The 26,146-nt window shown below is 46.6% G+C and overlaps 1 protein-coding gene across 2 annotated transcripts in view; it reads left to right on the forward strand.

Annotated features, from left to right (window-relative positions):
- Positions 1–18,708: 18,708 nt before the first annotated feature.
- Positions 18,709–26,146, forward strand: part of HM13 (histocompatibility minor 13) — a gene marked incomplete at its 5' end in the record, with an annotated part of 41,454 nt that continues 34,016 nt past the window's right edge. The window contains 2 exons of one of the 2 annotated variants that reach the window (XM_079719551.1): positions 18,709–18,921; positions 25,983–26,081. In XM_079719551.1, the coding sequence (XP_079575677.1) occupies positions 18,739–18,921; positions 25,983–26,081 (282 nt within the window). The remainder of the gene's footprint in view (positions 18,922–25,982; positions 26,082–26,146) is intronic. The other variant, XM_079719552.1, reaches the window with a different exon arrangement.

Here is a 26,146-nt window from a genome sequence, read left to right on the forward strand (position 1 = left end):
TGAGAGAGAAATGTATTCTCAGCCATTTCCCAGTCTGCAGGGTCACCCCTCATACCATGTAGTTAGGACTTAATTATAAAGAACGGTTTGTTCTTTTTGTTCAGCTCCTCCCAATCTCCTTTCCAAGAGTGCCTCTTCAGGCCTATTGGGATTCCAAAGGTGCCCAATGCCAAGTGGTACATTTTTTAAATTGAACTTTGAATTACATAAATAATACATTTTAATTATAAGGATAAATCAGAAAAACAGAAAACATACGGTAAAAGTAAAAATGCATTTATCTGTTAAGCTGCCCTCAACTACACATGATAGAAACCCTTATAAGGATATTTTCTAACAGAATGTCCAGAAGTAGGCAATTCTAAGGTTGATTCATCAGCCTTAAAATGTCAGGACACTGGGTCTGCATCTCCATAATTCTCTAGGCATTTCCTTCATGGTTGCAACATGGCTACAACAACTCCAAGCATCACATCCTCATACCAGTATTACAAGCAAGAATGGGAGGGGAAAGGTCAGAAAGAGGTTTTCTTTTTATCGAGGAGGAAATTATTCTCCCAGCAGTTTCCTTTCATATCTCACTGGCCAGACTGAGTCTCATGGCCACCTCTAGCTGCAAGGGAGGCTGAGAAAGCAACTATCAGGCAAAAAGGAATGAGATCGCCACACTTGGCTTGGGCCAATAATGATTCGTCCCTTTGCCGCTCTTTTGTGAGCTTTTGTGAGCAACAGAGAAGTGGGTAAGGGTTGTTGGATAGCAATTTTAGTATTTTCCACAGAACTCCTTTCATTTCCCCCCCATCCCACTCCTCTCCCCAGAAGTACTCACCATTAGCAGTTTGGAGTGTATCCTTCCCGATTTTTCAGCACACTTAGATATATATTGTAGCAGACATTTGGCCACCTTTGTTTCCTTCCCTACTGTCAGAGTCACAATTTTGCTCTGTTGTTCTCATTTTCATGGGATCAAGAATAAATCCTGGGAATTCCCTGGTGGTCCAGTGGTTAAGAGTCTATGGTCTCACTGCCAAGGGCCCAGGTTCAATCCCTGATATGGGAACTAATAATCCCACAAGCCCCACAGTGCAGTCAAATAAATAAATAAATAAAATAAAGACGGACTTACAAACCAGCTATGACCAATGAAATGTGAGGGAAGGTTGGCTGGAGGGCTCTAGAAAAAGGTTTCTTTGCTTTTGAAAAAGAGATGAAAAACAAGCAAACAAACAAACAAAAAGAGCTGCAGCAGAAAGGGAGTCCCTTATCTTCTGGTAATTGAAATATATGAACGAGTTGCCTGGAACTGTAGCCACCATCTGGCAATTATGACGGGATCTAGTCAGAAGATGGCAAAGCTGAAAGATGGGAAGTCCCTGAGTCCTTGGTGATGAAGTCGAGCCACCGAATTAGCCAACCCTGAAGCTGCCCCACCTCTGGACTTGTTATGTAAGATAATATGTCTTCAGTGTTGAAGCAAATTACCTTGGGGTTTCTGTGCCAAAGTCAAAATCATCCATCTGGTACACATATATAGGTTTCTTTGCTTTTTTTCACATAAATGGTGTCAGAGTTATATGTGTTCAGTTGCACAGGGATGAAAGCTACAAAAGACTGAAAAGTTGCAAGGGATGAAATCCAAACTAGCAGTGATGGAAACAAAATAGAAGTATTTGTCTCCCTCATGCAGAAGAAGTCCAGAAGTGGGCAGTCCAAGGCAGGCATGGCATTCCACAGTGCAGGGACCCTGGCTCTTTCTATCTTGTGGTTCCACCATCTTCAATCTACTGTGCTGCCCAAGTTGCAGTAGTCACATCCATATTTCAGCCAGCAGGAAGTAGTTAGGAGCTCAGAAAAAAGCAAAGCCTCTCAGAAGATGTACATATCACCTCTGCTTACATCTCATTGGTAGAGCTTAGTCACATCACCACCCTTAATTGCAAAGGAGTCCAGAATACTTTATTCTGAATAGCCATGTGCTAGCTCAAAATCAGGGATTCTATGTTTGAAGGAAAGGTAGAAGAACAGCAAGGGACAGCAAGAAATTGTTGCCTCGATACTGTACATATTATGTATAATTTGCTTTTTTCACTTAATTTCTCCTGGCTTTCTATCCATGCCAGTACACAGAAACCTACCTTATTATTTGTTCTTCTTTTTCTAGCTTCTTAAGTTAGAAACTTAGGTCAATTATTTGAGACCTTTCTTCTTTTATAATACAAGCATATAAAGCTGTATTAGAAAAAAAAGCTATATAATTTATATCAAGCTATAAATTTTCCTCCAAGCACTGCTCGAGATGCATCCCACAAATTTTGGTATGTTGTATTTTCATTATCATTCAGTTTAAAATATTTTCCAATTTCCCCTGTGATTTCTTCCTCCCATAGTTTATTCAGAAATATATTGTTTAATTTCCAAATATTTGAGGGGTTCCTGTAGGTACTTTTTGTTATTGATTTCTAACTTAATCCAGTTGCAAATTTGAGAGTCGTTTTGTATATAGGGTCTATCATAATCCATGTTCCATGTATACTTGAAAATAATCTGCATTCTGCCATTGTTTGGTGTAGTCTTCTAAAAATGTCAATTAGGCCTAGGTGATTGAAAATGCTGTTAGAGGAAAACATAGGCAGAACACTCTATGACATAAATCACAGCAAGATCCTTTTAGACCCACCTCCTAGAGAAATGGAAATAAAAACAAAAATAAACAAATGGGACCTAATGAAATGTCAAAGCTTTTGCACAGCAAAGGAAAACATAAACAAGATGAAAAGACAACCCTCAGAATGGTAGAAAATATTTGCAAATGAAGCAACTGACAAAGGATTAATCTCCAAAATTTACAAGCAGCTCATACAGCTCAATATCAAAAAAACAAACAACCCAATCCAAAAATGGCCAGAAGACCTAAATAGACATTTCTCCAAAGAAGATATACAGATTGCCAACAAACACATGAACGGATGCTCAACATCACTAATCATTAGAGAAATGCAAATCAAAACTACAATGAGGTTTGTAGTCAGAATGGCCATCATCAAAATATCTACAAACAATAAATACTGGAGAGGGTATGGAGAAAAGGGAATCCTCTTGCACTGTTGGTGGGAATGTAAATTGGTACAGCCACTATGGAGAACAGTATGGAGGTTCCTTAAAAAACTAAAAATAGAACTACCATACGACCCAGCAATCCCATTACTGGGCATATACCCTGAGAAAACCATAATTCAAAAAGAGTCATGTACCACAATGTTTATTGCAGCTCTATTTACAACAGCCAGGACATGGAAGCAACATAAGTGCCCATCAACAGATGAATGGATAAAGGAGATGTGGCACATATATACAATGCAATATTACTCAGCCACAAAAAGAAATGAAATTGAGCTATTTGTAGTGAGGTGGATGGACCTAGAGTCTGTCATACAGAGTGAAGTCAGTCAGAAAGAGAAAAACATATACAGTATACTAACACATATATATGGAATCTAAAAAAAAAAAAAAAAAAGGTTCTGAAGAACTTAGGGGCAGGACAGGAATAAAGATGCAGACATAGAGAATAGACTTGAGGACACAGGGAGGGGGAAGGTTAAGCTGGGACGAAGTGAGAAAGTGGTATGGACATATATATATATATACTACCAAATGTAAAATAGGTAGCTAGTGGGAAGCAGCCGCATAGCACAGGGAGACCAGCTCAGTGCTTTGTGACCACCTAGAGGGGTGGGATAGGGAGGATGGGAGGGAGACGCAAGAGGGAGGAGATATGGGGATATATGTATACGTATAGCTGATTCACTTTGTTATAAAGCAGAAACTAACACACCATTTTAAAGCAATTATACTCCAATAAATTTTTTTTAAAAAATCAATGAGATATTGAAATAATGCTGTAGCCTAAAAGTTCTTATAAAAATTCATTTTGTTGCAAAAAAAGAAAAAGAAAATGTTGTTCAAGTCTTCCATATACTTAGTGATTTTATGTCTACTTGTTTTATCAATTTGTGAGAAAGGAGTGTTGAAATCTTCAATTATAATTGTGATATGTCTTTTTCTCCTTTCAGTCTGTACATTTTTTCTTTAACTTGTTCTTTTCACTGCTGCAAAATATTCCACAGTATGGATTACATATTTTACCAATCAAAGTTGAGTGAATTTAGGTTAGTGTAACTGTTTTACAAACAGTGTGGCAGTGAATATTCTTTTTTTTTAAAAAACATTTATTTATTTATTTATTTGGCTGTGCCTGGTCTTCATTGCAGCGTGCGGGATCTTTTAGTTGCAGCATGAGAACTCTTAGTTGCGGCATGTGGGATCTAGTTCCCTGACCAGGGATCAAACCTGGCCCCGTGAATTGGGAGCATGGAGTCTTAACCACTGGACCACCAGGAAGTCCCTTTGGGGTTTATTTGGTTTTGTTTTTTTGTTTTTTGTTTGTTTGTTTGTTTGAGGCAGTGAATATTCTTGCACTTAGAGGAGAAATTACTGAATTCACATTCACTCAGTCAAAGGGCATGTCCATTTTACATTTTGACAGACTGCCAACTTGCCCTCCAAAAGGACTCTTATTGTTTATATTCGTATCAACAGTGCCCAGTTCCCCACATTAGATGTTACTAGTTGCTATATTGTAATTTATTTATTTTTTATAGTGTTTATTTATTTTTACTTGTTGACAGTTTTGCTTTATTTATTTATTTATGGCTGTGTTGGGTCTTCCTTTCTGTGCGAGGGCTTCCTCTAGTTGCGGCGAGCAGGGGCCACTCTTCATCGCGGTGCGCGGGCCTCTCACTGTCGTGGCCTCTCTTGTTGCGGAGCACAGGCTCCAGACGCACAGGCTCAGTAGTTGTGGCTCACGGGCCCAGTTGCTCCATGGCATGTGGGATCTTCCCAGACCAGGGCTCGAACCCGTGTCCCCTGCATTGGCAGGTAGCTTCTCAACCACTGTGCCACCAGGGAAGCCCCTATATTGTAATTTATAGGAAACATATATATTTGGTCGTTCAGACAACCAAAATATATTCCTCATGTGTATTTGATCTTCATCCACAGTTCTTGCCTCATAGCTCCCAACACCCTTGATATAAATGATAAGAGCAATGGGGGCGTGTTTTGTTATAATATTGGGTCTCTTGACCTCAGTTCCAGAAAACTAGCTTCAGAGCTATAAAGGTGAAATGGGTGGCTTGTTATTCATAACAAGCCCCTTTCTGCCACAACTGTGTTGATGTTCATAAAGGTGGCTTTTGGAAAGCACCTAAGGATTGGGGCTGGTTGCCAGGGGAACCAACCCTGAATAGAGGGGTGGAACTTTCAGTCCCACCATGTGATATCCTAGGAGGGGAGAGGGGCTGGAGTTTGAATCAATCACCAATGGCCAATGAGTTCATCAAACATGCCCAGGTGAAAGCCCCAAAGAAGGGAGTTCAGAGAGTTTCCAAGTTGGGGAACCAGACCACGTCCATGTGTCCCCGTGCTGGGCCCCAAGATCCACGAGGACAGAAGTCCTTTGTTCAGGACCTCACCCTATGCACCTCTTCATCTGGCTGTTGATTCGTGTCCTTTTAATATCCTTTGTAATAAATCAGTCATCTAGTGAGTAAAAGGTTTTCCTGGGTTCTGTGAGCCGTTCTACCAAATTAATCAAACCCAAGAAAGGGGTCATGGGAACCTCTGATTTATAGCCAGTCAGCCAGAAGTACAGCTAACAACCCGGCATCTGTAGTGGAGGGCTGTCTTGTGGGACTGAGCCCTGTACCTAGGAGATCTGATGCTATCTCCAGGTAGATGGCATCAGGATTGACACCAGCAGGGTATCCAAGAATTGCTTGTTGGTATGGGGACGCACACACACACACATACACATACACACACATGTTGGAATTGGGTCTAGGAACCCAAAAGACCAGTCTTTTCTCATTTGACATTCTCTCAGGGACAGGATGAGGGAAGGTTGGGGGGAAAAAAGATGTCTCGTTGTTTACTTTGCATTTCTCTGATTCTTCTGAAGTTGAGCAATATTTCTCTCAATGAGTGTGCCTATTTGCTGCCCAAAATCCCAGTGAAACTTTGAAATTACAGCTTCCAAGGACCAGATTAAATTTTTAGCTTAGGTTACTCCACTCTTCATTATCTGCCTGGAGTAGAAGGGTGTTCTTTCTTCCAGATACCAGAGCTGTTTCATTAATCTTCACAACAGTAAGAGACAACACCATCTTACAGATGAGGAAAACTGAGGCTCCAAGAGGCTAAGTATTTTGTCCAAAGTCACTCAGTTAGTAACCTGCAGAGCTAAGGATTAAAGCAACAATGTCTGACTCCCAAGCCTGCTTCCCAGCGTAGCTAGCTCATTTCACGGATTAGGAAACTGAAGCCCAGGGAGACAAAATAACATATAAAATTAAATGGTGAGCGAGCAGCAACCAGTTGACCAAATATTTCCCCTCCTTCCAGGTCTGGGTGACCAGCTGCAGAAGAGACAAGAGAGTGGAGGCAGGGACAGCCACCCAGCAGAGGAGTCAAGAGCATGGAAAATGTCTCTTTCAGCCAATTTTCCTGAGGAACCCTGGCTGAGGCTCAGGGCTGGGAATGGAAAGTGTGCAGGGAGGAGGCGGCAGCCACGTCCATCCCCATCCGGAGAGGCTGTTTGCAAAGTCCTGCTGGGAGATGCAAGGAGGGGAATGCAGGGGGAGGGGGAGTAGACCCGGGAGGCCAAAGATCTGGCATCTGCCCAGGGCCTTGTCTCCTGGGAGAGCAGGAGCAGGCGTCCCCGAGCTCCCCACTTCCTCCTTGGGCTCTCTCCCTCTGCCAGCTCCTGCTGTGCCCTGCCCACTTGTCTGGGCATCAGCCATCCTAGAACTGAGACACTGGCAAACCCGACTCTCTGGGGACTGTGCACAGCTGACTCAGGGAGGTGCAGTGGCCAGGAAGAAGGACTGGTCTTACTCTTGGAGATCTTGACCAGGGCTGGGCTTGACAGCCATTGGCTTCAACCATGCAGCCCCTCTGCCTGGAAAATCTCCCTTTGCTACTCACAGTGCCTGCAATTCCACCATTCTAGATTCGACCGAGGCTGGTGTTCAGCCAGGATGCAAAGTATGGCTGTATCAGTTGTCAAAATATTTAGATACATTCCTACTAGTTGTTAAGAACCCCTGTCCCAAATGTCCCCCAAGTATCCCCCAAGGAATGGCCACTCCAGAGCTTCCTCTGGGGCCATGCAGACCTCCCCACTTACAACCACTGAAGGGGTAATACCTGCCATAGCAGGGCTGTCCAGGACTGTGTGGATATATTGGTGAGTGACAGTCATAACAGTTGCTAACACTTTTCATATCATTCCTAGAAACAACCCTTTCACTTATAACTTTGTCCCTTGTTTAAAGGCAAATTGATAAAAATTTAGAGATGAAAGGGCCTTGTGCAAACTCTTCATTTTCCAGATGAGGAAACTAAGGCCCAGAGAGAAGCAGAGACTTGCCCAAGGTCACACAGCCTGTCAGCATAAGCGAGGACAATAGAACACAGGTCCCAGACTCCTGACAACTCCCTGGGTGTCAAGTCGTCTGGCCCCACAAACACTAAACTTTAGCAGGTGATGGAAGAAGGTGACAGGGAGGAACCTGTCCTAAGACAGAACTGATAACCAATCACTTGACTCTTGTACCTGGTAATTATAGTCTTGGCAACAGTCTCCTTGGTCACTATCGCCACAGAGATAGTTGTCAGGGCAACCACCAACTTTCTGACACCAAGAGCCTTAAGATAAACCCAGAAGCAAGTTTGTTCCGTAGCACTGACCCAGATCAGAGCTCTGAGTAGGAAAGAAACTTGACCAACATCACACAGGAAGTTGGTGATGAAGCCAGGTTTCCTGAGTCCCCAGCCCAAGGCTCACAGCTGCCCCACCCTTTCTGTGGCTGACACCCCCACCCCTGCCCCTGTTTTTTTGCCTGCCTTAGTGCTTCCCATATTCCTTCCACCCTCGGTCAGGATCTCCTTCCCACGGCATCTCACCCTTGGCTGCCTGTCAGCCACTCATCTTCCTGGGAACAGGCTGACATGAGCTTAATGTAGGACCCATCACAGGGGTTTTCATCATTAGCTGGGGCTCCCTGAAGACTGAAAAGCCTTCAACACCCTCTGCCCCCCCTCAAAGGAAATGATCTCCTATGTTGGAATTTCAGGCACTGTTAGCTCAGAATTGAGGAGCTCTTTTGGGGCAGTCAGGCCCTGTGTGATGCCAGACAGAGCTGCCTCATTGTGGAGAGATCTCTGGGCTGGGAGGCCAATGGCCTGGATTCTAGCCCTCCCCGCTCTGAGTCTGACCCCTGTTTTGCTTTATTCAAGTCCCTTCTTTTCTCTGGGACTTGTATCCTTCCAGAGAGATGGGGATGAGCATAGTGTTCTATAATCGCCTCCATTACCACCACCATCCTAAGGCTGCTGGGGACCAGATGAAATTTGGCGTCGTAGTATCACCACAAAAGGGGTAGTGTGGTTTAAAGAACTTGCTTACCTTCCTGTTATCTTCTTCTAGAATAATGGAATCTCAGGTTTGGAAGGATGGTCCCCACATAGGGAAGAGCTTGAGCAAAAGCAGGGAGGCCGAAAAGAATCTAGGAACCTATGAGTAGTTTGTGTGTTGAAGTGTAGGGTGTAAGGCTGGGAATGAAGGGAAGAGGCTACAAGGAGAGGCCAGAGGTGATTGAAAAGGATCAGTCACACCAGTCCCAGGTGTGAGGACATTGCCCCATGGACCTCAGGGACTCACTGAATGCTCTGAGACAGTCCCCTGCCTGGGTCTGACCCACATAATTCCAATACTGTGGGATACAACTATGTAGGATGAGGGACAGCCTGGAGGCAAAGAGAGCAAGGTGTATACCAGGGAACCATTCATCCATTCATTCACTGAGTATCTGTTAGACACAACCTGAGCTGTGTGACCTTGTGCAAATTATTTGGCCTCTCTGCACTTCAGATTCCTCTTGTGTGAAGATGCCTGCCCACAGAAGGGCTGGTGCGAGGCTCAAATGAGTCAGTTAATACATACATGTAAATGTTAAGCACAGTGCATAGGAATAAGTACTCCATAAATGTGTGCTATAATTATGATGATTATTGAGTATCTACTATGTGCTTGGAACCCTCTAGACAGTAGATGTACAGTGTGAACACTGGTAAACACTGTACATTATTCTGCCCTCAAGGGGCTCATAGTCTAATGGAGGAGACAAACCGAAAAAGAAAACTTCATAAAAACAGAAAAAATAAAAATAATTACAAATTGTTGCAGTCAGATGTAAATCTTAACCCCCAAACTCAGGTGGGCAAGGAATATTCATTTCTCAAAAACCAAGTTAAGTTCTACTATTCCCCTATCCTTCTGGACTGGAGGGAAATTCAGTCTTCATCCTTACTGGAGGCTACTCCTGCCAGGGGACAAAGAGGGAAGCCAGGGGGCTCTCAGTAGCGCTGGACCATGTGAGGCTTCTAACCACAGTGCCCAAGCCCTCAAGGACACCTGAGTCCAGCAGCCCCGGCTTCTAAGCCAAGGAGGGACCTGGGAGTCTTGCTGGAGGCTGGGATCAATGGACTGGGTCCAGCCTCCCTATACCCTGTCCATTCATGCCCACAGTTTGGCCAAGAAGGGGGAGGATCCCCTGATCCCAGACTCCACTGACCTTCCTTCAGTTCACAGCCTCCAAGAGCTCCTTCCTCTCCCCTGTCCTTGACCTCAGAAGAAATGAGCACTCTCTCTACACCAAAGGTTTGCAAACTCTGAGTCTCCAGGAGACAAACTGGTAACCAAAAAAAAAAAAGTGTGAGACTTGGTGACCGGAGAGCACAGGTCCCACTTAAAGGAGGCAGCACAGCTCAGCTCACCAAACAGCCATAAGGCAGTGTTGCCCAGTGGTTAGGAGCTCACATTCTAGAGCTATGCTGCCTGGGTTCAAATTCTGTTGCTGCTGTTTACTGTCTGTGAGTTCTTAAGCCAGTCATTTAACCACTCTGTGCCCATTTCCTTAACCACGATAAGGAATAATACTCGTACCTCCTGTACAACAACTTCCTGTGAGAAAGCACATTGAACAGTGCCCGACGTTAGTAGGTACTCAGTAAATATCAGTGCTCATCTCGTGAAAATTCAGGGCTGAGACTGCCACATCTTCTAAATATTCAAGAAAAGCCAAATATCCAAATTTTTATTTTGAAATTGCTGTTTTTTAACTTTGGCAACTGAGTGAAGGCAGTTGTTAAACCTTGGTGAAGGGCATACAGAACACATCTATGAACAGGATAGGGCCTAGGAAACGCAGCTTGCAATGTCTGCTCTATGATGTTTAAACACATAGAAAATGAAGCCTGAAAGGAAAGAGTCAGAGGCAGTTTCTGCTGTGAACCCCATGACCAAACCTCTTCTAGCCAAGAGATACAGAAAGGGGAGGGGAAAAAAATTAACATATCAAATTATCCTGGTAGATAGCACATTGCACATTGAAGTGCTATGTGTTATGAGGATTTTTTTTTTGTTTTTAAGTAGCTGAGAAAGAATAGGAAATGTTGTGGGGAAGGTAATGTATAAGGTGTCACCCATGATAAGGAGCTAGCTTAACAAACAATCAGGAAGAGAGAAGATGGGGGGGGCGGGGGGGACAGCCTATGCAAAGGGCCTGAGGCAGAAAAGAGCTTAATGCAAAAGAGGAGAGTGGTAATGGATGAGATGGATATGTAGGCAGGGGCAGTACATGCAGGGCCTCAAAGGCCACGGTGAGGAGTATGAGATTATTTTAAGGACCATTGGGAGATATTGAAGGGTTTCAAGCAAAGAGGTATGATATAGAGTTGACTTCAGGAGACAAATTAGGAAACTGTTAAAATAGCCTGGGAGAGACGATGTGGCCTGGATTGGCCAGCAGCCTTGGACGTGGACAGCCCCAAATTTCTGTCTGGCTTGGCCTCAAAATCAGAGGCTGGATTTAAGCCTCAAAGCAAACCCGCTGCTTTTACATCAGCCAGGTAGTGGCCTTCCCATAGCCAGTGTCCCTCAGGCCCATCTTGGACACCCCCATTTCACCTGGGCTGAATCTGTTAACTGGCCTCAGCTGCCCTCTGCTGGCAGAAGAGGGCACTAGAGCAAGGGGAGCAGCTGCTTCCCAAAGCTGCACAATTCTCAATTAAAAGAGGATACCTCGCCAGCACCCATCTTCCCCGTCTCAGTTAATAGAATCTCTATCATCCGGTAGCTCAATTCAGAAACCCAGGACTCAGTTCCTCCTTCTCCCTCACTCCCCATCAGCGAGTCCCTTTGACTCTATTTTCTGAATAAAATCCTAAATCAGAAATGTCCTAAATATATCTAATCACGTCCACTTTTCTCCATCTCCACCGGACACACCCTAGCCAAAGCCACCACTATCTCTTCTTTGGCCGATTTGTTCACTGTCACTCTTGTCCTGGCCAATCCATTTCCCACTCAGCAGGCAGAGTGCTCATGGTATACTCTGACTCCAAAATCCTTTCTCCTCAGTGTATAGCTCCTCATACCATTCAATGTTAAACCAAATAGGGAAATCCCTGATATACACACAGCCCCATCCACCCTGGGCACTCTGCAGGCGTGGAAAATCATATGAAGATTCAGGAGAACAGCGGTGCTCACATCGGAGCCTCACAAACGCACTTGCCCGCCCACCACTGGGAATTTCCCCCTCTCTCCACGTGGTGTCCCAGCCTCACCATCTCACTGGCCCCTCTCCTGCCTCCATCCTCCCCTTCATTTCTGTCTGTCTCATTCTCTCCCTCCCACAAATTCCTTATCATTTCTAATGCAAAGCACATTTGCCATCTCTGTTTATTTGGCACCTGCCAGCGAGGACTCTTGGGGTCTCACATTCCCCTCAAGCGGATTGTCAAGGTTATCTTCCCATACTATACATATACACAGTTCCCTCCCCAGGAAAAATACCAAGACAATAACATTTTCACCTGGGTACAGCGTGGTGCTAACATTCTACGACTAACATTCCATCATTCCAACATCCTATGGCGTGGCCTGAGATTACTGAAATCCCCGCTGAGCCCAGACTCAGACCATGTAATGGATGCTTCACCCCCCACAGAGGACTTGTGTCGGTAGAACTGGACACCCTGACCACAAGGGAGTCTCCGGGTTCCTGAGGCAAATCACATCATGTTAACTCAGCTCATGGGGGCTGCCATTGTAGTGCACAGGTTTGCTGTGGAAGAAAATAAAGACACAATGCAGAGAAAGGATCCTGGCAATATAGACATCCTGGTTTTTGGGGGGTAACTGAAGTCCAGCTCTGTCCCTGCCTGTCCTGTCCAGGGATTAGTTTTTCACCTCTTCCTTGGAGCCTATACATTCCCGCTTTTGCCTAAAATGCATCCGGCTGGCCTTCCTGGTTCCACCAACCACGGTGCCCTGACTCGCCGTCAGAGAGGCACTGCCTTTCCCTTGGCAAACCCAGCCTCTGTCCCCAACCCAGCGAGGAAGAAAGGGAACTGTAAGTGACAACTTTTTCTTTAGTCTTCAAAGATCTTTTATTTCCTTTTTGAATGTCAGGAGCAGAGGGATGGGTTCATCACACTCACTTCTTCATAGTAGACCATCATCACTCTTTTCCTCAAGGCCCCTATTTTACTTTACTTATGTACACATTTTTTGTTTGTTTTAATTACCAGTTCCCATCCTCATTCCCATCCCTTTATAGGTAACCATTCTAATGTGCTCAATATGTATTCTTTAATATGTAAATATCCTTGTTAGATTTACAATGTTGCTATGTAATATGTACTATTAAAATTTATTTTATTGTAGTATAGTTGATTACAATGTTGTGTTTATTTCTACTTACAGCAACATGATTCAGTTATACATGTATACATTCTTTTTCTTTCTTTTTTTTTTTTTTTTCTTTTTTTTTGCGGTACACGGGCCTCTCACTGTTGCGGCCTCTCCCGCCGCGGAGCACAGGCTCCGGACGTGCAGGCTCAGCGGCCATGGCTCACGGGCCCAGCCGCTCCGCGGCATGTGGGATCTTCCCGGACCAGGGCACGAACCCGTGTTCCCTGCATCGGCAGGCGGACTCCCAACCACTGCGCCACCAGGGAAGCCCTACATTCTTTTTCATATTCTTTTCCATTAGGGTTTATCAGTGTGATACGTGCTTTTTTTTAACATTTTTTAAAAATTTATTTATTTTATTTATTTATTTTTGGCTACATTGGGTCTTTGTTGCTGTGCGCGGGCTTTCTCTAGTTGCGACAAACAGGGGCTACTCTTCATTGTGGTGTGCGGGCTTCTCATTGCGGTGGCTTCTCTTGTTGCGGAGCACGGGCTCCAGGCACGTGAGCTTCAATAGTTGTGGCACGTGGGCTCATTAGTTGTGGCTCATGGGCTCTAGAGCACAGGCTCAGTATTTGTGGCACACAGGCTTAGTTGCTCCGTGGCGTGTGGGATCTTCCCGGACCAGGGCTCGAACCTGTGTCCCCTGAGCTGGCAGGCAAACTCTTAACCACTGCGCCACCAGGGAAGTCCCTGATATGTGCTTTTAATCTACATACATCATATCACACATTTTTCTTAATGGTCAGCTCTATGTTTTAAAGATCTACACATGTTGATGAGGGTAGGGGGATTATAAGGGATGCAGTTGCTGCCCCACCCAGATCCCCTTTACCAGACATAGTGGCCTGACCACCAGCTATTGTAAGTATTGGCTAAAAAACACACAGCTGCCACCTTCTTGGAGAATTGCCCTTGGTCAAACAGAAGACAACTGGCCAGGGAGACTCCCCACCTCCCTCCCTGACCCCTAGACTTGGCCAGTGACTGACAGATACAGGGTTACAAGAGGCCTCAAGGTGGGAACAAGTCTGTGGCACAGTTTGTGCCACAGAGGTCCCCATGAGGTCATGCTGGAGCGAGTCCCTGGCAGAGACCTTATCCTCACTTTTGGCCTTTTATCTCCTCTCTTCCTTCCTTCTTCCCTTCCTCCTAAGGACACTCCCCACCAAAGGCAGTTAAACAAGAATCCTCATCTCTGGCTCTCTGACCTATGAGGGTGACCATGCATTATCATCCAAACTGGTACACATTTGAGAATGCAAGGGGTTCTATTAATAATCAGCCAGGGCAATCTTATGGTAAATCATAATGGAAAAGAATATTAAAAAAAAAGAATGTATATATATGTATAACTGAATCACTTTGCTGTACAGCAGAAACTAACACGACATTGTAAATCAACTAAAATGTTGAAAATATTGAAAATAAAAATTTAAAATATTGAAAAAAATATTGAAAATATTGAAAAAAATAAAAATAAAAAATATTGAAAAAAAAGTCATCCAGGGAAAAGGGCAGAAGCCATGACTGTCCTGACTGCACTGACTGAGCAGGCACTTGGCTCGTTGCTTCTCATTGCTGCCTAGTATCCCATGGTATACACCCAGCACATTTTGTCTATTTGTTCCTCAGGGACACACACCTAGGTTCACTCTAACTTCCTGCTACCACCAGGAAAAAAAAAAAAAAACACTGCAGGAAAATCCTCAGACATGTTCCCTAATAGACCTGTGTGAGAATTTCTCTAGGATGATGGAACTGAAAACACAAGCCACATGAGCAGTTTTAGCCTCCAAAAAAAACTTCCCAAATGAAAATTCCAGTCTTACTGTAAGGAGGTGTAGGGGCACAGAGAGTGTTTCTCCCTGTTTCTTCTATCTTAGTAAAACCCCTGTGGCGCTTACTGCTGGCTCAACGCTGCTAGAAATACAGGAGTTCCCTGAAGTTCCCTGAGGAAATCACATTTGACTCAAGCTTTGAGGAATGAGTAGGGGTTAACCAGTGTTGTGAGGAAAGATAAACATGGTTAGGTGGAGGGAACAATAAACTCATTCATTCACATATAAATATTTATTGAGCACATATATTTAAAGGTCCTGTAGCCTCAGTAGGTAATTTAACAGGAAACATTTACACAGAGTTTTACTGCTTCCTTGCCCATTCTCTCCCAAGAATCAAGAATACAGGATCACCTGGGCTCCTGAGGCAGGACTATACCTCCTACAAATACAGTGGGTCTCCTACACCAGCATATGTCAAACTAAATGTGCACTTAGATCACCGGGACATCCAGTAGGTCTGGGTGGGGCCTGAGATTCTGCATTTCTGATAGGCTCCCAGCTGCTACTGCTAGTCTGGGGATCACGCCCTGATTAGCAAGGTCCTGCAGAACCACAATACCATTATCACTCCCAAGCAATCCACATTCAAATTTCCCCACGCGTCTGAAAATTTTCTTTAGAGCCTTTTTTTTTTTTTTTTTTTCCTTTTGCGGTACGCGGGCCTCTCACTGTTGTGGCCTCTCCCGTTGCGGAGCACAGGCTCGGGACGCGCAGGCTCAGCGGCCATGGCTCACGGGTCCAGCCGCTCTGGGGTATGTGGGATTTTCCCAGACTGGGGCCCGAACCCATATCCCCTGCATCGGCAGGCGGACTCTCAACCACTGCGCCACCAGGGAAGCCCTCTTTAGAGCCTTTTTTAAAATGTTGTGATCCAGGATCCAATCAAGGATGATAGATTACATTTGCTTTTCCCCCTCCCTTCATTCTCCTTTCATCTACAACATGGATTTTTTTTTTTCTCTCTTTCATGGCACCAACATTTTTGAAGGGCTCAGGCTAGTTGTTCTGAATATGCCACAGTCTGGCTTTTTCTTATTTTTCCTGATGCTTCCTCATGAGTAGATGCAGGTTAAACATGTTTGGCAAGAAGACTACGCAGGTGATGTGTCCCCCGCATTGCATCACGTCTAGTCATTTTGTCCCATCCCATTCGGTGATGCTAAATTTGATCGCTTGGTTAAGGGAGTGTCTACCAGGTCACTCCACTTTAAAGGGAAGTGTTTCCTTTTATAAATAACTAGTAATCTGTAGGGTAAGTTGTGAGACTATCCTGTCCCTCAAAAACCTTTCTCCCAAGGGTTAGCATCCACTAATGATCCTTGCTTACTATTTTCAGAATTATTTAAGCATGTAATAGTGTGTGTAAGTGTGTGTGTATATGTGTGTGCACATATATGAGAAAAAAATTGGAAAAACTGAAATCCATTCACAGTGACTGAACACAGTAATAAGAGAAATGGGGTGGGAGTAAGTCTGCATCTTTCTCTGGAACAAGTGTTTGGTAATTTAACTATCCCAGGCTCTAAACAGGCTCCATTATTGACCTCAGCTCAGATCTCCTCTGGGAAAGTAACACCATACAGGAGGCTTGGCAGATGAAGCCTCGGGGCACCACCCCCCCACGCACAAGATTGTCTTATCCCTGTCTCCAGAGAATACTAAGACAGGCTGGCTCCAAGCCAGAAATCCAACCCTCCAGAAGTCTTGACAGGAGCTTTCTGAACTTGAGTCGACCCCTCAGTTCCCTGGGTCATATTCACAGTCTCCCATGAGTGTAAAGGGAGATGGCCAGATCTGCCCCAGACCAAACTAAATCAAGTGCTCAGCCTTGCATGAAGCAGGAGTGTCTCTGATTTCCAATTGTATGCTCTCAGATGAAGAGGCTCGGAGCCATGAGGCCCAGCTGCTGGGCAAATCCTGTGGCCTGAATTATTGATGGATGAATTCATCAGGCACACTGCCTTCACCCATCCACTCAGGTCATGTCCAGCTTATTGAAAAACAGAGCCTGAAACTGTACACCATCTGCCCAGAACTAAGTCACTCTGGTCCAAACTCCTTAGCCCTCTTTGTAGCTAGAAGATTATAAAGAGCAGAGGCTTCGGAGCCCTACAGACCCGAGTTCAAATCTCTCCTCTTCCTCTGCTGGACTGTGATCTGGCTGGCTAGTTTACCTCTGTGAGCCTGTTTCCTCATCTGCAAAATGGGACTCATCATATCTTACCAGTGTTATTGAGATCAAAGAAAACACCTATAAAGTTACCAGTACAGTGCCTGGCATGAACTAGGCAAACTCCATTATGCAAACTTTTATAGTCTGACTCCTTGCCTTTGTCTCCTCTCACTGTGAACCCTATACTCCAACCCCACCTCACCACTTGTCCAGCTTGGACCAGGCCATGTGATTTTACACTATCAGTGTCACTTATCAACTTATTGCCTCTCTGCGCTAAGACCACTCTTTTTGCCAGCTCTGTGATAATGGAGCCAGACTTCGTAAATATTTCTTCCTTGCCAGCTGACATACCTTAAGCCTTTTCAGTAGAGTGTACTAGAGGAACACTGGAGGAGAATGGACCTTCCCTTCCTGGTTCGAGGTTGGCTCACTTCCTGGGTTCCCGGAGAGCATGCTTTTTTTCCCACTGCTTGGCGCAGGGTTTCTCCAGTGCTAGGTGCCTGCAGGGTACAGCTTTCATCAGTTTGTCTGCTACATACTTTCTCCAGCTCTTAACTAGAGCATCAGTAGCAGAGCCAGGAGCCCCAGACAGCTTGGGCCTGCACCCAAGTTCAGGTCACTCCTACCCACACCCTCTCCTCACTCCTGGACACACATACACTGGGAACCCCACAGAGATGGCCATCTGCAGAGCAAGCCACCTGACTTTTGTCCTCTGGAACTGGCTGGAACCATCCTGGTCCAAGCCATATACAAAAGTTCACTAGGTTCCTAGAGAGGGAGGTCTCTCTAAATGACTAATCTCCCTTAAATTACTTAATTTAATTTAATTTACTTAAATTACTAATCTCCCTCTAAATTACTTAATCTCCTATGTAGGGCTTCCGTGGTGGTGCAGTGGTTAAGAATCTGCCTGCCCATTCAAGGGACACGGGTTCGAGCCCTGGTCCGGGAAGATCACACATGCCGCGGAGCAACTAAGCCCATGCACCACAACTACTGAGCCTGCACTCTAGAGCCCATGAGCCACAACTACTGAGCCGGCGTGCCACGACTACTGAAGCCCAAGCCCATGCTACACAACAAGAGAAACCACCGCAATGAGAGAGCCCACACACCTCAACAAAGAATAGCCCCCGCTCGCCACAACTAGAGAAAGCCCGCACACAGCAACGAAGACCCAATGCAGCCTAAAATAAATAAATTTTTTTAAAAACATGCTAGTAACATATAACTACACACTAACATCCTATAGACTTTGATTTATTTATTTTATTCATTTTCTTTATTATCCTCCCAACAACCCCACCACCACACTAAAAGCGCAAGCTTCATGAGGGCAGGGACGGACTTTTGCCTATATTGTTCCCTTCTGTGTCCCCAGAGCCTAGGACAGTGCCTGGATATGATGGGATACTCAAATACTTAAGGAGTGAGGGAATGATTAAATATTGGATGAATGCCTGCATGAGTAAACAAATTCTTAGTTATTAGTATCTGCGGGGAGTGGGACATCCTAGAGTTAAGGAGGTTGACTGGGACTGGGGAATGGGGTCCTCAGGTCTCCCTAGGGATGGATACCCACCGCAGTGGTCCAGTGTTCCTCTCCCTGCTACCAGCAAGTTGCTTAGCAACCGGCCGCCTGTCCCTCCGCCACCGCTAGAGGGCGCGCGGGCGGGGAGACGTGAACGCGCACGCGTGCGCGGCGCAGGCCGGCGAGGGAAGCACGTCACTTCCTGTTGCTTTAGGGGAACGTGGCTTTCCCCACAGTGCACGTCTTTCCTTCTGCGTCTCTGCTGCAGCTGCCGGAGCTGGAGTCGGACCCCGAGTGCAGCCTTGCCATGGACTCCGCCCTCAGCGACCCGCATAACGGCAGTGTCGAGGCAGGCGGCCCAACCAACGGCACGACGCGGCCGCCTTCCACGCCCGAGGGCATCGCGCTGGCCTATGGCAGCCTCCTGCTCATGGCGCTGCTGCCCATCTTCTTCGGCGCCCTGCGCTCCGTGCGCTGCGCCCGCGGCAAGGTAGGGTCAGCGGCAAAGCCGGGCGCTGTCCACCTCCCACCCTGACACGGCTGGCACGGACCCTTCCCCCGCCCGCCCTGGACGGGACAGACACCTCCTCTGCCCGGACACTGACCCTTCCCAGCATTGCTCACCACCGCATCCCCAACCCGGGCCCACATCCCGGGGCTGACCTTAGGTGCCCCAGGATCTGGGCACCGATTCGCGAACCAGGTACTGACACCTTTCTCAGATAGGGAGCGGTTTCCACCCCCGTTCGGACCCTGACACATCCCTCCCTCTGTGCACCATGCTGGAAGCACTTGGCCGACCCTGACACTGTGATTCGGGTACTAATTGTTTTGAGCCTGCTGGACCCAGCCAGACCAGCCTCACCCTCTGCTCTGGCTGTTCATCCCATCTGGGACAGTCACCCCATCCCAGGCTCTGGGTCAACATCCATCATCTGATGGGGCACTGGTTCTGACACCTCCTGAATGGTACAGCCTCTTGTCATTCCTCACCCTAACCCAAGGCAAATTCTGGCACCCAGGTTCATCCCTAGACTCTGACACCTGTCCAGCTGGAATCGGTGACCCGTAGAGTGCTTTCCTAGAACCCCCAGATCAAGCCTTTGCCCCACCTTAAAAAAAAAAAAAAAAAAAAAAAAACTAACACAGGAATATTAGCTCCTGGAAACCCCAGCTCAGCTCCTAGTTTTTTGCATTACTTTCTGGAACCAATTCCAGTCAGCCAACTCCTCAGGACCTGGCACTTTGGTGCCTCTCTTTTTAACCAGCCATAGACCCTTGGTTTGCTGGTTTCCTCTCCCTGACTACACCCAAGCTTGGACCTGTCCAAGCCTGAGCCCAGACCCTATTCCTAACCCCTAACCCTAACCCTGTTCCCACCCCAGACCCTACCTCAAAGTAGCTCTTCTCATGCCCATTAAGACAGTCTTTCCACCAAACTGGGCTGACCTGCTGAGTAACTGAGCTGCTGTAGGCCTCTCTTGTGAATCTGGGCCAGAGTTCAGCCCTGTCCTTCAACATCTGTCCCATTGGATACCTAAGAGGACCCCAGGGCCTTCCACCTTTTGACTTCCTCTCCGTCACCCTTCTTCCCTATATTAAGCCCTCTTTAGCCCGTTGCACCAGTGACTTCTCACTTCCTGGCAGCCTCTCCCATCATCCTCCACCACCTCCTGATCTGCAGCTCCCTGCTGCTCCTCCCCCACCCAGACCTGAAGTTGAACCTTAGCGGAAGCCGTCGTGCCCAAAGAGGGCAGACCCATAGAGGAGCTGCCACTTTTGAAACTGCTCAAGCCCAGGTTCTCAAAACATTACCCAACTTGAGCAGTGGCCGAGGCCTGCCACCTCCCTTTCTCAAGATCAGAGAACTTGAGGCTGGTTCCCTCTGTGGTCAGATGCAAAGGGGATTGGTCACGCAGGGCTTAGGTGGCCCCATTTTCCTTACTATTGCCTCTTCTAAGCAGAGTTCTGGTGGCTTTCATCCTCCCCACCTTTGCCTTTCGGGCAAACCCTTGGTACAGGGGGATGTTCTGAAATAGATCAGGACAAAGAAGGGGAAGGGCAGCAAGGAGTGAGCTGGGCACTGGATGTGAGGGGCTCCCTGTACTGAGTAGTTCTCCTGGGCACCGTCTACACATGGATTAGTAACCTCTTCAGAAAACACCTTCCAGACAACAGAATTTCCTGAACCTCCACTGTTGTCCAGGGCAGATGGATGCTGCAAAGATGAGTGGGTCAGAGCCCTGTCACCAAGGACTTTAGGTGTCTGGATGAGAGAGGAATAACTAGATCTGTGATTGTAGTATGGGTAGTGCTGCAGGCTTTAGGGAGAAAGACTGAGCACACCTGGGGCAGGGAAGGACGGCTTTGTGCTGGAGGTGGGCTGGAGCCTTGATGTAGAGGTCAAATTTCCCCCAGAAGATATTCCAGGCAGAGGAAACCAGGAAAGCAGCTGTACGAGGCAGTTTAGGGGATGGTGGAAGGTCTGGAGTGGCTGGAGCAGAGGGTAGGGATAGAAGAGAGCTTTAGATCTACTGAAGCATCTAAATACCTCTTCCCAGCATCTCCAGCAAGACAGGGGGGCTGGAAGACTGTGCATGGAATTGCAAACAGCCTGACCCTTAGTAGCCTCCCACCACCAGTAACCAGGGTATTCTAAAGTTTACAAGCCTTCGCCCTCTGAGTCTCCCAGCAGCTGAGTGAGACAGGCAGAGCCAGTTTTATTAACACCATTGTACAGAGAAACTGAGAGTCAAAGAAATGACTTCTCTGCCAATTAGGGGCAGAACCAGGTGTCCCTGGTCCTAGTCCAGGGCTCTCTCCTTGATGCAGGTGCCTCTGAAGACCCATACAAGTGGCATTTTGGCCTAGGGAGAGGACAGGCCAAACGACTCCCTTTTCCTACCCTGAGTTTTTTCTCTAATCATTTGGCAAGGAGAGAAAAGTTAGCTTGGGGGCCCAGGAGTTTTGATTTCCCACTAGTGTTAGACCCCCCACAGCCAGCTGAGAGGGCATGTGAGGACAGAATTCTCCCTGGGGGCAAATTGTCCATGACAGGCAGGGTGAGTTGTGAAATTATGGGAGGAGAAGTCCAGGAGTGTGTTGGGAAGAAGTAGCCATGGGCAGAGCCATCTGAGAGCAGTGCCCGTTCCTGTCAGAGACCTCTGTTCCCAGAAGGGAGTAAATCCCAGCAACAGCTACTACTCGTTGCTTCAAAGGCCTTTGGCCTGTAACTCAGAGGAGCCCCTCAGCCAGCTGGACTGGGTTCCTGCTCTGGGCTGGGTACCAGGGGTGCCAAGACAAAGAAGGTCAAGCCCTCCCCTCACAGAGCGCAGTCACCAAGGAGAAACAGCTGTGTGACCAGCCGACTGCTGGAGGTGGCAGCAGTGATCTTTGGCAAGGTGGATGAGAGCTCAGCAGGCAGGACAGGAGGAGAGGGAGGCGTGGGCCCACAGGTGTTTTCCAGGAGGCAGTGAGCAGTTTGATGTGAGCCCAGTACAGGTACTCAGGTGATGTAACAGGAAGATGCTCTGGGATCCTGCGGCCCTTCTGAGGTACAGAATCCCGAGGGCAACGCACCCGATAATCTTCGTAGTTACTACATGTTTGCATTTGTAAAAATTCAAGCAACGCAGAAGTATAAAGGAAAAGCCCCCCAGTACCACTTCTGTGGAAGTAACCCTGTTAGCTGTTTGGTGTGCCATCTTCCAGACCTTTTTCTGTATATATACAAACATGTATATGCCTATGTGTATATACATATGTAAATTTATTTTTATAAAAGTGGGATTTTGTGGTACATAATTGCTCTGAAACTTGATTTTTTTTTTTTCCTTAACAGTATGTCTTGGTCATTTTCCTGTGTCAGTACATGCAGATGTACCTTGTTGTTTTATGGCAGGGAGGGTAGGTCACGCACGCCCAAGGTGTAGAATTCCAAAGGTACAGGGGGACAAAGTGAAATCTCCCTCCCACCCCAGCTGCCCAGTTTCCCTCCCCAGAGGGAGCCGCTGTTACCTGTTTCTTGGCTATCCATCGAGAACCTCTGTGCCTTTACAAATAAATAAGCATATGCTTTCCCCCCATTTTTTGCCACATAACTGTTACATTTTGTTATAGATACCCTCTTGTTTACACCTTGCTGTTTTCACCACTTATATGTTGGAGATCTAATATGTCAGTACACATGGCACAGTTGTGTTCTTTAACAGCTGTGTGGTGTCCACCTGTACCCCCCAGCCATGATTCTCAAAATGTAATCCCAGGACCAGCAGCATCAGTATCACCTGGGAACTTGTTAGAAACGCAAATCTGTTCACAAGCCCTCCTGGCGATTCTGATGCGAGCCCAAGTGTGAGGGCCCCTCATTTGAAGTCCTCCACTGGTCAGTTAAGTGTGTCAATCTTCTGCTATCGCAAACCATGCTGAAATTAATCTTACACATTTGTTACTTTACACTTTTCTGTGTATTTGTAGGATAAATTCCTTGAAATCGATTTGCTGGGTCAAAGGCTCTGTGCATGTTTGATTCAGATGGATTTTATCAAATTATCCACCATAAAGGTTGTACCAGTTTATACTCCCACCTGCAGTGACCTCAGTTCTTGTTTGATGGCTGCTTGGTAGCCCATTTTCCAGAGGTTTCTGAGCTGTTGTGGAATGCGATCAGGTCCTTCAGAAAGAGCTCCTGATAGGGGAGGTGACAGGCGGGAAGGGGGCTGGTGAGGTGGTGCTAGTGGAGACTACAGTAGGGGCAAAGGGCTGGGGTGGGGGCTAGTTCAGGAGATGCTCAGGTGAGTGAGTGCACGTGGCAGTGAGGAGAGGAGACCCTGGGGTAACAGAATGGCCCACGCATTCCAGTTCCTTTCTAGGGCATGGCCTGGAAGCAGAACTCCCAGAGCTCCAGCTGAGCCAACGACTTGAGCGAGCCATCTTCCCTCGCTGCTTTTGCTTCCGCCGTGATAACTGAGCATGCAGAATGTCACTGGAAGCTGAATTTATTTCTGCTCTTTGTGTCAGTTCCCAACCGCCCCCCACCGCCCCCAAGTATGTTTTGCATTTCAGGGGCCATTGCATTTGCACAAGAACGTCTAGTTTAAAAATCCAAATTGAATCAGTGGAGAATCCTGACAACTTTTTGTATTTTTCCAACTACAGAGATTCTGTTGCCTTCAGGATTCTGTTCCTCAGAAAGGTCGCAGGCTCCCTGAGCATCTTGTCACAACTTGCCAGCAGAAATTTCCAGATAGAAAAGGTAGAGGACGTCTAGGGGGTAATAGCCAAGAGTTTGGGCTCTGGAACCAGACTGCCTCAGTGTGAATCCTGACTCTGCCACTCGTTAGCTGTGTGACCTTAAAGCAAGTTACGTCACCTCTCTGAGCCTCAGTTTCTTCATCTGTAAAGTGGAGCTATTAAAAGTACCTGCTTCCTGGGGTTACTGTGAGGATGAAATCATGTAAAGCACCTAGAACAATGCTTGGCACCTAGAAAGCTCTCAGGAAGTGTTATCCGTGTTACTGTCATCATTGGTCAGATTTCAAGTCTCCCGTTCTGACTCAACATTGCACGTGGGATATTTCCAATAGTCACCCACAGAGGAGACCAGATTCCTCTGTGTGATGGAGCATCTGTCCAGCCTGGTTTGTCATCAAATAATATTAAGCCTCTTCCTGCCCAGGATCCTGGGCTGAATTGAAATGACTATGTGGAAATGAGTGGTAACACTGGTTTGTAGGTGAAGCCAGAGTCCGTGAATATTTTCATACCATGTGCCCTGCTTGCATCTACAGGTCCCTCTGCCTGGTAAGCGCTTCCCTTCCTCGTACACAAAGCAAACTCCTCAACTTAGTCAGCGTTTATCTGGCTTCTACTACATACCAGACCCTGTGCTTGGCCTTCAAGGCCTTGCTTAAGTGATATCTGCTCTAACCACCTCTGACACTCCCCTGCTTCCTTGCGAAAGTAGTGTCCTGTCTGCTTTCTCATGATTCCCTTATACATAAGAATAATACAAATAGTTTATACAGCTTGTGGGAAGCTCAAGGCACAACACAAGTACTTCCAGTGCTGTGGGAAAAAAAAAAAATCATCAAATCCTGGCACCCCATTTTACAGCTGAGGAAATTGAGGCTCTGAGAAGGAAGATAACTTCCCCAAGGTCCCAAACCTGGAAAGAAGCAGAGCTGGGAGTGCAGCTGGGCCTGCTGACATCAGAGCCCTCTCTTCACCACTGGGCACTCATGCCATGTACCACCACAGTATGCGTGTCTCTGTTCTGTCACATGTCACACTATGTGGTGATATTCTGTTTACATGTCAAGGTCTTGGCCTACCTGCCTGTGAACTCTTTATGGTCAGGAGCTCATTTATTTTTGTGCCCACCCTGCTGCTACACAGGAAATATAATGATTTTATGGAGGTACACAGAGAGGGCGATGAATTTGCCCAGACCCCACAGCACAGTGCTGCCAAAAGCAGAAACCAAGGGCTGGGAGAGAAGAGGGAAGGAAGATGACCCTGCCTCTCCGTGTCACTGTTGCTCACCCACCGCCACCCCACTCCCAGCAAAGCTGCCAGAGAGTGACTCACACAGGGCTACCTGGTCCCTCCACAAGGGCGGGTCTCCCTTCAGCCCTGTGCCACCTCAGCCATGCATATGTTGGGGTTTGGTTAAGGGCCTTCCCACTTGACTAAAAAACATTTTTAATATAAATTTAAACCAGAATTATACTACTATGATGGATTTTCATTCGAAAGTCTTCTGTCATGAATTCTATGGAGCTGACTTAATTTTCTATGTTGCACTGTTACTCTATTTCCAATTTTTTTCCATTTTGATAATACTGAAGTGATTTTGATGTTCTTCATGTAAATATTTATCCTCCGTCAGCTCTTTACCTAGATTCCATTCTTGCCAGCTATTGCATCTGCCATTGTGAATTTAAAGGTGGCTTTTACTCTGACCAGATTCAGTTTTCGCAGTCACACTTCTTGAGTTTGAGTTTTGTCCAGATTTGCTTCTCCTTGCAGTTGGCGTCTTCCCATACTCGGTTTTAGCCATTGTTAAGTTTTGTGTGTTGTTGGTTTATTTCCACTCGTAATATTCACTGCCTACTGGATAAAAGACTGATCATATTTACATCTCAGCTAATCCATAAGAAAACTGGAGGTAGTCCTCACGAGGCCCAGAACTGCTCTCTTGTCACCAGTATCCAGGGTTTTCTCTTTCAGTTATTACGTACCCACTGCCTCTGCCACATGTGCCCTGGGTCCTCCCAGGACTGTCCCTGTTGGAGTCCAGGTCTCCTCAATAGCAAGACGATGGGATCAGAGCGTCCTTCCCCAAGTTGGGTGGTCCGCAGCCCGGGCAGAGGGAACAGCACTTGCAAAGCCCTGAGTCAGGAGAACGTGGGGACCCCTGAGGCACCTCAGTGATGGCAGGAGGGGAAGGAGATGAACGAGCTGTTGGGGCACCAAATTCCCGCCAGCATCCAGCCCTCAGAGGCCAGAAGCACTCCCCGCACTCAGCAGGGCCTTTCTTCTCTCGTCTAGAATGCCTCGGACATGCCCGAGACCATCACCAGCCGGGACGCTGCCCGGTTCCCCATCATCGCCAGCTGCACGCTCTTGGGGCTCTACCTCTTTTTCAAAGTAAGTCCTTTGTCACCTGTTGTAGCATTTGGTTTGAATAACTTTATTTGATTTTGTTTTATTTT

Source organism: Hyperoodon ampullatus (assembly GCF_949752795.1).
Source record: "Hyperoodon ampullatus genome assembly, chromosome: 14".
Classification (NCBI taxonomy): Eukaryota; Metazoa; Chordata; class Mammalia; order Artiodactyla; family Ziphiidae; genus Hyperoodon; species Hyperoodon ampullatus.